At 40.4% G+C, this 11,889-nt stretch overlaps 1 protein-coding gene across 4 annotated transcripts; it reads left to right on the top strand.

Moving 5' to 3' along the window:
• The first annotated feature begins 265 nt into the window (after positions 1-265).
• zyg11l (zyg-11 family member, cell cycle regulator, like) lies at positions 266-11,705 on the top strand. 4 transcript variants are annotated; one of them, XR_008962949.1, is made up of 16 exons: positions 266-514; positions 1,252-1,417; positions 1,511-2,280; positions 2,491-2,631; positions 3,193-3,369; positions 3,490-3,554; positions 3,703-3,802; positions 4,102-4,152; positions 5,602-5,769; positions 6,693-6,740; positions 7,004-7,207; positions 7,282-7,334; positions 7,981-8,078; positions 8,363-8,586; positions 8,683-9,352; positions 11,633-11,705. XR_008962949.1 is itself a non-coding variant. In XM_057333635.1 (15 exons), exons 1-14 carry the CDS (start codon positions 512-514, stop codon positions 8,548-8,550), a joined length of 2,226 nt encoding a protein of 741 aa, XP_057189618.1. In that variant the 5' UTR covers positions 266-511; the 3' UTR covers positions 8,551-8,586; positions 8,683-9,775. The 4 variants fall into 4 exon arrangements, 3 of the variants coding, with proteins under 3 accessions (XP_057189618.1, XP_057189617.1, XP_057189619.1); XM_057333635.1 differs by lacking the exon at positions 11,633-11,705 and having other exon boundaries at positions 5,608-5,769; positions 8,683-9,775; XM_057333634.1 differs by lacking the exon at positions 11,633-11,705 and having other exon boundaries at positions 8,683-9,775.
• The last annotated feature ends 184 nt before the right edge of the window (positions 11,706-11,889 follow it).

Raw genomic sequence — 11,889 nt, 5'->3', positions numbered from 1 at the left:
AACTAAAATGCCTACCACTACAATATATTACCTGGTAGAAACTGTGTGTGGAGACGAGGCCATCAAATGTTGTTTTTGACAATGGGGTATAATTAATAATAAATATCAAAACAAACTCTTCATGACTATGGTTGTTATGCCACTTATAATGTCAGCGTTTGATGCCATTTAAGGACCAATCGAACGTCTGTGCTGCGGGTCATGATCGCTAGAGACACGCCCACCACAGATTCAACCATTCTCTACGTCACTCTGGACACGCCCACAATGCGGATCAACTCACGTTTCTTGACGTTGAGCGTTCTTGTTTTTAAAAGTATCCAACCAAAACGACGTTTGCGCTTTCAAGCAATGTACAGCCTCGTGCGAACAGACGAACAGCGAACTGTAACCAGCTTTCATCCAATAATAACAGCTTTTTAACAGCTTTACTTTAGCTGTGATAAGATTAAACGTCTGGAGGAGATATCCGGCGCCATATGGTTAAGTAAACTATTGCATCACATCTGTTATGGTGAGTTACTTTACTTTTCCTAGTCGTTTAAGTGTTAACACGTTTTGCGTATGCGATCTAAACTTTACTTAGTCTGATCTCTGGAACTAAACTCATGAAAGCTGTTACGTATGTGGTGTATGTTTACTCATTGCAAAAACAGTTCTTATATGTGTAGGTGACTATGATTGTTTGCATTAACATTAACAAGAAAGGTATTCAATTAAATTTCAATAAAATCCTTTTTTGTGCATCTGTCCTCGTCGTTTACTGTAAAACACAGAGGAGTATGTGGAAAGAAAAAAAAGGAGAAAATTAGATTTGAGATTTACAGGTCTGTCAAAAAATAAGATTGGCTACTTTCGAAATTCTCATTCTCATTTAATCAGCATTTCTAGATGTATTTTGGTTATTCCAGTGAAAACTGTGATAAAAATCGTAGTTACCACATCGTTTTTCCTAAATATGTTTTATTGCTTAAAAGTAATCATGAACTCTAGAAAATTACAGAGTGTTTTGACATTTTCTGCAAATAGAAACAAATTTGGGAGAACTAATATTAGCAGATTTGTCTTCAAATCTTGGATGAAACTTGTCATTTTAACCCCCTCTACAAAGTGGTGGATTACTGAAAAACGTCGACCAAAAACAACATTTTTTAGCTGGAAAATTTCCCCAATTTTTCAATGGTTTTACATAAAACAACCCCATACAATACCGAAGTCTTTAAAAGCTATGCGTGTGTTTGTTTGTCGCAGGATGAAGAAGGTATTTCCTCCTTGACTGACATTTGCGTGACCTGGATTTGCCATAATGTGGAAGTACTTTGTGTTTCACAAAAAGACGGCTCGCTGCAGATCCGCCACTGCCCTTTGTTTCCTCAAGAACTGGCCGACCAGCTACTGCACAAACTGGCTGATGAGGGTACGATGACATCGCAACACATCCCCATTTCTGGTTTCATTCATTACAAAACCAGTTGAAAATATGTTGTGCTTTCTTTCCTCATCTCCTCAGGGGTCCTCGATGACAAAACCGTGGGCATTTTTCAGAATCTGGAAGCTCTGCGGTTGAGACGAGCATACATCCGGTCCTCACGTGTCTCGGCCGAGGCCTTCAGACTGTCCCTGTGTCCTCACAAACTGCAGGAACTAAATGCTTCCCATATTCATAGTGACATTACCATCTCAGACATTCTCCATAATCTTTCCTCCAACAAAGACTGCAGACAAGGCCTTCATACACTGCTCATGAATGGCTTAAATCTGTACGGTGAAACAGGTGAGCTCGGTCAGGCCAGATTTAGCGCTCTCCGGGGCTTGAAGAATCTCTCCGTAGCCTGGACGGATCTGGATGACACAGGACTAGAAGATATCTGCTCCCTGCCCATGCTGGAGAGCTTGGATGTCTCTGGTGCAAACATCACAGATCTAACGCCGCTGCTGAACTGTCAGTCAAGGCTTAGATCACTGACTGTTCATGGACTACAAAAGTTGGAGATGTCAACCGCCAGCCTGCTCTCGGTGCTGGACAAGCTGCACGTGTTGAGACATCTGGACATCTCCAACGACAGACTGGTAACGGATGTAGACAGTCTGGTCCAGCAGCTTCTGGAGCGGCCAGGCATTCTTCCTCACCTTGTGTCCTTGGATGTGTCTGGCTGGAAGGGAGTCGGCGATGCTGCTGTTCAGGCATTCATGGAGGCGAGACCGGGTATGAGATTCATTGGACTGCTGGCCACAGGTGCGGACGGCTCTGAGCTGATGTCGACAGGTGGAGATCTGAAGGTAAGGCACTTTGTTTGATGTCTGGAAAGGTCCGGTTTCAATATACGTATGTATGAGATTATACGTACATCAATTACGCTAGCCCAGAGACATCTGCAAGATCAACTTGAAATGTATTCACAACCCCAAAAAATCATTTTTTTGCACATTTGTTTGGTGCATTGGTCATTGTTATTTATTTGTTTAGTTATTTATCATATTGCTCTATAGGTGGCTGGAGAGGCAAACCTGAGTCAAGTGTGTGAGGCCTTGAGGAGATACAGTGAGCAAGAAAGTCTCTTACGGGAGGTTCTCGTTCATCTCTACAAGTACACCAGTGAGATGGAGCGATCTCAACCAGACATTTTAAAGGTACAGGAAGAAACTTGCTTGCTGATTTGTTTCCCAGTTTTATTTGATTGTCCTCGTGCTGTGGTTCCTTTAAGTTTGCACTAACTATTGTGTTTTGTATGTGGTCAGTTTTCACAATGACATAGTTCTTCTTTAGGCAGCAGGTAATTACAAGGGATGGAATTGGAATCATAATGTCACATTTAGTTCCCTTAAAGGTGTAATGTGTAATTTTTTGAAAAAATCTATTGACATAAATGCAATATAGGTTACATAACTATGTCTTCAGAGGTGTATAAAGACCTCACATAATGAAGCGTTATGTTTTTATTATCTTAGAATGAGCGATGTCTTTTTACATACACCGCGGGTCCCCTTACATGTTTCTACAGTAGCCCTAAACGGACAAACTGCTCTCAAAGTGTGTGTGTGTCTTAAAACTTACACTCACAAACAGCTAGCCACATACTTTGAATCCCATTGTTTTGCTCAGCTGTAATTGGCATTTAAATGTGATCGTGCTATATAATGTTTCTACATTTGAAAGTCAAGTTCCTGTAAATATGATCCTTCCTGTTGCAGCTGGTTTCAGATGGAATGAGACACCACACGGATTCTCTGCATGTTCAGCTTGTTGCCACTGCGTGTGTTTTTAACCTCACCACACTGGAACTGGTGCAGGGAATGCCCTTACATCTGCTGGAAACTGTAGTTCAGCAACTGCTCACAGCCGTGAAGAACTTTCCGAACTATGAGCAGGTACACACAGTACAGTACAGTAATATTCATCCAGCATTTTGAGTTAAAACAACCCAATTTTACAACCTATTATTAATAGAGTGCGTGAATGTTGGTTATTAAAGCGCTAACAACATTCAGTTACAGAAGAATTGTCTGCTGACCTTGTGCAGTGACCATATCTTACAGGTTGTCCCATTTGATAGGTAAGTCCAAGCAACTTTCCATTGCGTTTGACCGTACAAATACTGTTTTTATAGATAAATAGAGTGGGTTTTTGCATCTGTTATATAAAAATATGAAATATGTCTCCTTTTCCACCACTGGTCATAACATAGTGTTGACCCCTGACAGATATGAGGCCACTAAACTGATGATGATGCTCCTGGAGAATCATGAAGATCAGACACTGCAGAGAATGGCGGTGGCTGTTGTCTCCATACTGGTGGCGAAGGTCTCTCTCATCCATCAATATAAAACCCCCTGATAGGCATTTTGTGCCGTTAGACACCTTTAGGTTTAGGTTAGGGTTGATAACGTCGATGTAATATTTTATGGTGGTAATTGATTCGGACAGATTATCAAAGCAAGAATTATATTTTCATTATTACTCGAGGAAAAAATGTAATATAAGGTCATTTGAATAAGCGTTACGTTAATATCTTGGTAATCACAGATGAGTAAAACAGATATGTTGGTATTATGAAAAGGTTTTGAGGCTGGCGAATTGAGATCTTTTATTTCTCACTGCAGCTGAGTACAGAAGAGATCTCAGAGCTGGGTGCAGAGGTATTTATCATGAAGGTATATCATTTATGATCCCATATTTTGGTTTTTCTTTATAGATTCTACACTATTGCTGATTTAAAGTTGATCAAAGGTAGATTTGACACTGGAGTGGCGTTTAGTCTGGCTTTAAAGTCCCAGTGACGTTAAAAAACTACTATTTCTATTGTTTCATGAAACATTGCAGTGCTTATTATAAATAGCTCACCAGTGTGGGTCATTCTCTTTTAGAAATTCATGTGCCCTCGTAATCTTCAATCAAAATATGAAAATGCACTTCCGCCCTCCGTTATCTCCTCCCCTCTAACTAGCTACGTTTACATGGACCATTCTGATCTGATTAAACGTCCAATCCGAATGAAAATGTTCCATATAAACACGTCAATCAGATTAAAAATGCCCAAACCGATTGAAATTTCAGTCGGATTGTAAGGGGTGGTTTATGCCGTTTGTAATCCGCTTGATAGGACATGTATACACTTGATCAGATTGAAAACCGAAGTAGGAAGTTGTGCGCATGTGCAGAGACGATGCTGGCTCGTACAGACGTAAGTGCGTATGACGCGCGGAACGAGCAGCTGTTGCTTAAGAAACCAAAAGTCATAAATCTGTCAAAGCGGTACAAATTTTCATATGCTTGTCATCTCTAAATGAACATATTAATGTTTCTATGCATTTAAAATGTCAACTGTTTTTCTGGAGTGCGTTTTTAAACAATTTCTCAGTTTCTTTTTAAAACACGATACATTTGCAAATGTACAAACATCCTGTAGGCTAAAATAGCTAATCATAAAATTTCATTTATATTCGTAGTAGGCTACCGAGCATTTATTATATAATGTTTTTCCTGGAGACGGTGTGCAACAGGGTTTGAGAATTGTCTTCTCTTGTTTGGTGGGCGTGTCAAGAATGTCGGCCCAATCAGCAGCAACATGTATATAACCCACGCGGTATTAAAGAGACACAATGGGTCCAAGTAAAGTCGTTTAAATGTGTCCGCTGCAGCTCGGTATACGCGACAATTGAAGATATTAGAAGAGATGTATTTTGCAGTATTCAATACGGATTTATACCGATTTCGTCAGGCTCTGAAAATTCTTCAAAAAGAACACAAAGAATGGCCTTCTCAGCTGCCATAGTTCAACTCTTGCGTCATCACAACAGGGTGTTCAACCGCCCCACCGTTTCCGTTTAAAAAAATGTTTTGTCGGGGCTGAACAGGCCTTGTTTTATGCATCCAATCAATTCGCGATGGAAAACACAAGCCACGCCCACTTTTTTCTCATTTTAAATTCCGTTTCACTCGGAAACGCGTCGGAATACGGAAGTAAAAACGATGGCAACTTCAAGTTAACGAGGACTTTAAACGGAGCCATTTTTACTACAGTTTTTCACTGGCATTTTAGTAAAGGTTACGAACTAATTTAAGAGACCTAATGACTTACTGTGTCATCTCTCTGTGTGGAGCTACAGCAGTTGCTCAGTATTGTCCAGCAGAAGGCCTCACTGGGTGTTGTGGACTCCACTCTGAAGTTCGCATTGAGCGCTCTGTGGAACCTGACCGACGAGACGCCCACCGCCTGCCGTCATTTCATCCAGTGTAAAGGAGTGGAGCTCTATATGGAGCTGCTGGAGGTGCTGCTATAACACTTTTCTACGAACACCAGTAGGAATGCATATACACCGGCATTTAGCAGTAAACACGCTCATACTGTAGCTCTTTAACATTGTGTACACATCAGATGCTACGCATGGTCACGTTAGACCCATGTTCTTAGGGTTTTTGTCAATACGTGATGAGCTATTCTGTATTAGAATAGAAACAGTTGTTTTTTAGATGTTAAACTTGCTGATGGTCTAATGTTAAGCATGTTCTCTTAGAATCATAGTATGACGTTATAGTCTGCGTCCATCACACAAACCACAATTATCTGTGAAACGCCAAAATCTGCAGACTTTCTGCAACTATTGTCGACTTGTCCGGACTGCAATTTCTGCAAAACACTTCACATTAAGGTACCCTTTATGAAGCCTTTATAAATGTGTTCATTAATGATTAATAAGTCATTTACAAATGCATTATAAAGCAGTAATAACTGTATGAACAAAAAGGGGATTCTAAGAAAAAACAACATAACACCCTATAGTGTCCAGTCTGACAGCCTATATTGCAAACAAGATAAAAATGAATCTGCTCTCAAGTCAAATAAATAATGAATAAATACATTTATTAAGCATTTATAACATGTGAGTTAAAATGGCTCACTATTTGGCAGGCACTTTGTTAGAATCCCTCTTTTTATTCATGCAGTTATAACTGCTTCATAATGCATTTGTAAATGATTTATCAATCCTTAATAAACACATTTATAAATGCTTTATAAAGGGTACCTTAATGTAAAGTGTTACCATTTATTTAACAGGGACAATGGACAGTCAATGACTGCCACAGAGCGAAATTTCCTCTGTAGTCCCTGGTGAAATTAGGGTGAAATCTGAGTAAAAGTCTTGTAGTTTATTCCATTTTATGGTGTTTTTCGTCATCTTCTCCTCCGCAGTCTTACTTCTCTGAGTCCTCCATCCAGCAAAAGCTCCTTGGCCTTCTGGTGGGTTACTTTGCATGTTGTTTTATTACAGACAGATTAAATCTAACCACCACACAATCGCTAGAACAATGAAGAAGCATTGATGTGAAGTTTAATCCACGTGTCTGTGTAGCGCACTGTAAGGTATGAAATGTGTGTGTACCACAGAGACATCACAGATACACCAGTACTAGACATGTCTGCCTTGGGTTGTGGGTGTTGAGATCATTCATTTGCTTGGTCAACCAGATTTTGTTGGATCATGTGCAGTGTCTGTTCTCCAGAATAATGTAGCAGAGGTGGAGGAGCTGCGGGTGGAGCTGCAGGATGAAGAGCTGGTAGAGCACTTACTCACTCTCTTGATCAACCCTGCGGTGGACGTGGACGTCAGTTACTTCGCTGGGGGAATCCTGGCTCACCTCGCCTCCGGCATGGGACCCGTGTGGGGTCTGGATGCTGAGCTGCACCGCACCGTGTTGGACAAACTGGTGCGTGTGTGTGCTGTTTGTTTATGAGCAATGTCCTGTGTAGTTTGTTTATCTCAAATCTCCTTCACTTGTAGCACTCCTCTATCTTGACATGGAGCTTTCCACAGCGCGAGATGGTTTCTTATCGGTAGGGTTTGTTGTTATTCAATTTTTTCACAATACGAATATGAAAAAGTCGTCAAAGTGATCAAATTGTAGCAGTTGACCTATTGGTAAGCCCCTCCCCTCAAACGCAGATGAGCCAATGGCAGTTTAGGATCAGTTGCATGGGAACCGGAACACGGACATCTTTAAGAGGCGTTTTGGGGGACTGAAAATGCAAATTTTGGAAAACGGGTCTCAAAGTGTCATAACGGTCTCCGTGTAAATTCTGAAGCTCTCATCGGTTTTGTGGTGTTTGTGCTACATGAATGGTAAATGATGTACATGGGGTACTCGTAACACTGATTCCAGGTATTCTGAGAGGATTTATTTGATTCCATTTCCTAAACATTTTTAGTTAGCAACAGTTTTTAAGGAAGGCGGGGCTTACTGATAGGTCAATTGGAAATTCCTAATAAATAAAGGTAGCCAGTATTTACCTCTGGGCATTTACACAGCTTCATAAGGGGCATCATAGGAAATGCTAATGATGGAGTTCTTATGTAGCGTATGCTGGACATTTATGGTCTACTTTTGCCTTCGCTATCAACTCTTAATTTATGTATTTAAAAGAAAAACTTTCACGAAGTAATAAATGCACGAAAATTAAAATAAACCAATGTCTTTCTCAGGACGTTGCAGCCCTTCTATCAGTTGTTACAGGTGTCTCAGTATTCTGGTGTTCAGCTCTGGGCTCTGTGGGCCGTACAGCTCGTGTGCAGTCAGAACGGTAAGAGAAAAGAGCAACGATGCACAGCTTGTCGTCTGAAATATGAATCATCTGTTCTTGCCTGTTAATAGACTGTCACAGTAACAGTTGGTGTGCAAACAAACTATTGTTAGTATGGTATGTCTATAAAGTAATGATGTGAAAAAAAGAGCACCATGTGAAGTAATAATTCTGTTTAAACTGGGTGTTAAATAACTGGATCGGTTCAAACAGACTTGTGTTCGTGTTTGTGTGTACATGTATATAGTATCTACTCATTCTGTACTGTTGTTCTGTTGTTGTAGCTGCTCAGTACTGCAGTATGCTCCACACTGAAAGAGGAACAGATATACTGAAGGTCCTGAGTTCTCATCCGAACACGCACAGTGACGTCAAGAGCCTGGTGGACAATATCCTAACAATGCTGGAGCAGTATCTTCATCTTGTAGGTCCAGGATCGAAACACCCCGCTAATGTCCCGGGCGTTTCATAAAGCAGCATAAAGTTAGCAAACTATTATGAAAATTAGGTAAGGGTTGGGATTGTGTTCCATGCCTGCTTCAGATAGATTGCAGAGAATATTATATTTAAACGCTTTATTTATTTTGTTCTGTTTGCTTTCTAGAGGAATTGGCCTCGACAACTGACCTCCAGCTGCTGTGTAGCATGAGACATCAGTAAAACACTGAACATTCACCTGATTGCTCAAAAATGCACTGAGAGCATAGAGAAGATGCTGTTTAAATGGGACATGCCAATATATATACACCTAAAAGAGACATTTTAAATCTCTGAATGTATATGTGATTCATTTCTGGCCATTAGTTGGAACTAAGCCAACAAGAGACTTCTCAAGCACCTAAAGGATGTCAAAACCTTAAACACAGTGAAAGAATAAAGGTTTTTAGTCACAATCTGGGGTCCCTTAGAAGCCACACTGACAGAGCTTGATAAGACTGTTGATAAAAATATAGCTGCAAGCTGCAATTACTGGGGTTTGAGCGGTTTAAAGCATTTGAGGCATCTTTGCCGTTGTCGACTACGCTCATCTATCAGAAAGGTTTTAAACAATAATTTAAAGGCATAAAGTGTTTGATAAAACATCCTGTTCAAGTCAGCAAGGGACTGTAGCATTTCAGTCAATATACAGTAGACTACACCAATACACAGGACTGTAAACAGCCTATACTGTATGTGCATGGAACATGGAAAAGACACTTCGCAGACCACCACCTGAATCATTGTAATGGCAGAGGACAATCGGCTCCCCAGATGTGCTGCAAAAGGAGAAATGGGTGTGGTCACAGTAATTGTTATTAACATACTTTTTTTGGTGCCGGGGACAAGTGGAAATAAGCATATCTCTTTATGATGTAAAACATAACTTTTGATTTATTATTAGTTAGTGGTTTATTAATCAAGCAATTATTAATCAAAATTTGCATGATGTCCGACAAACCTTGTATTTGGAGCAAGTTGGGACCCGGTAAGGACACAGGTTGCATGTCACTATGTTGCACGTATGCAAAGTTTTTTTTCTTACGGTGGGTGACAGCTGAAGCTGAATGAGGAATTTAAACAGACTCATGCCTGTCAAACAGACTTTAAATCCGCATCTCGGGCACGCTTGGCAATCAAACTGCGTTCTGTGCCTGAGCAACAAACAAGAAATACTCAAAACATTTTTCTAAACTAACGTAATAAAGAAAGGAAATCCGCTTCCGGCTAGTTTATTCATTCTGAACGTGTCACATGTCAATATTGCACCAAAATGCGACATTGCACTCCCTTGGGTCTGCATCAACACGTCGCGTGTGAGGTCGATTGGATGAACGGCTCTCAAATAATAAAAATGCAGACAGACAGACACAGAGATTCCTGCCTTTATTAGTGAGAAGAATATGTTCAGCCCCCGCCCTCCGAATATTCGGTGTTGATTACTACCGAAGCTCCAAAAATAGTATTCGGACCAGCCCTAAAACAAACACAGCTGAACTTCTGTACAACGAACGAAGGAGCACATTGTTGGGCGTGGCCTTTCTCTTGATCTAGCTGGTTGATGTGCGCTCTTTCTCTCGCTCTCGATGGTTTACACGTGGGCGTTCTTTTCCGGGAGAATTGTCCAATAAGGGACTACGAAAAGTTGTTACATAATGGAATTTCATGTTCGAAAAAAACTTTCCGAAACTTATACGAACCTTTAGGGAACCTTTCAAACACCACTGTTTGAAGACAACTGTTACAGTCTAGGCTTAAAGCCACAATATGTAATAATTTTGTTATGAAATATCCAAAAATCACTTGCACAGTGTGATATATTTCATGCAGTTGTGTACTTACATTATCCCAAATGTTCCCAAGAATGTGCAAATCCAGAGAAATTCCTATTTAAAATAATGGCCCGTCCCTTGCCTCCCATTTTTGGAGGGAGAGAAATGCTGACTATGACCCCAAGAACGTCAAGCACAGTGTTGGAAACATTATGCTTTGGGGATTTTTGTCTGCTACTTGTACAGGATGACACTGCACTGAGTGGCTGAGGGACAGGGCCATGTACCGTAAAATCTAGGACAAGAACCTCTTCCCCTCAACCAGATCACTGGAGGTGGGTCGTGGATGGGCCTTCAACATGACAAAGACCCAAAACAACCAAAGAGTGGCTCCAGGAGAAGCACATTAAGTGTCCTAGCTAATCTCCAGACCCTAGTCCTATAGAAAATCTGTGAAGGAGGCTAAAGTTGCAAGTTGCCTAGCGACAGCCAAGAAACCTACCCTGACACATGTGCAAACCTAGTGACCAACTATAAGAAACGTCCTACCTCTGTGCTTGCCAAAAAGGTTTTGTAATGAATGGCAGGCGAGGCAGCGGATCCAAATGCATTAAGGATTTTATTAACAAAAAAAGTACAAAGTAATAAAAGATCAAATAAACAAGGAACTAACAAGAAGCACAGGGCAAGCACAGGAAACAAGAGCAAACATTCAACGACTCGAACTGGACTAAGAACACACTGGGGTTTAAATACACTAAGAACTAAACAAGATAACTAGACACACCTGGGAGAAACAATTAACAAGAAACAATGAACATAAGAACTACAAAAGACTACAACATAAAACAGGAACCGGAATTGCAATACAAACTAAAAGTCCAACTAACAGGGGAAACGCACCAAATCGTGACAGGTTTCTCCACCAAGTACAAAGTTATGTTTTGCTCGGGGATCAAATACTTATTTCACTGACTGAAATGCAAATCAATTTGTAACCTTTATATAACATTTTTTTAAAAACATTTAGTCAAATATTTATTTCCCTCACTGTATATGTATAGTGAGAAATTGTTGATTTGGCCACTCCTAATGTTTATGCTATCTTTTTAATAGATTAGTATTGCTTTTGAAACCTAACAATGGTCTAAAATAAAAAATGTGCCTCTGTCTCTATATATGTGTATGGAAGCCAAACCCGAGGTTATATGGTTCTTTCTTTGGTTCCTTTTCTGAAAGTTTAATCAATTGTACAATGTTTATCTAAGTATTTACAGACTTACGCTGTATTTTCTGCAAATTCAGGGGCACTTCTGAAATATTTTGGAGCACCTTCTAGCACTGGGCAGGATGAGGAGCCATCCACTTCTTCCTCGGCCACACAGGTGTCTTCACAAATTTTGTCTGACCCTGAGGATAAGGATTCCACTTCTCCCGAGCAGGATTCTTCAGGTTTGTTTTTGCACTTTTCATCGTGTGTATGGGAGTGTATCATGCTCATGTTTATGTGTGCAATGCATCCCTGCATAATGTACACAAAACAACTTCAAAATAACTTTCAT

The sequence above is a fragment of the Triplophysa rosa genome, linkage group LG5 (assembly GCF_024868665.1).
Source record: "Triplophysa rosa linkage group LG5, Trosa_1v2, whole genome shotgun sequence".
Lineage (NCBI taxonomy): Eukaryota > Metazoa > Chordata > Actinopteri > Cypriniformes > Nemacheilidae > Triplophysa > Triplophysa rosa.
This window is presented reverse-complemented; position numbering and strand designations above follow the sequence as displayed.

Excerpts from the sequence above, each read along its gene's own strand:
- zyg11l (XM_057333634.1), top strand. Across the intron at positions 3,370-3,489 it reads ACTTTCCGAACTATGAGCAG|TTACAGAAGAATTGTCTGCT; the intron begins GTACACACAGTA and ends AACAACATTCAG. Across the intron at positions 6,741-7,003 it reads AAAAGCTCCTTGGCCTTCTG|AATAATGTAGCAGAGGTGGA; the intron begins GTGGGTTACTTT and ends TCTGTTCTCCAG.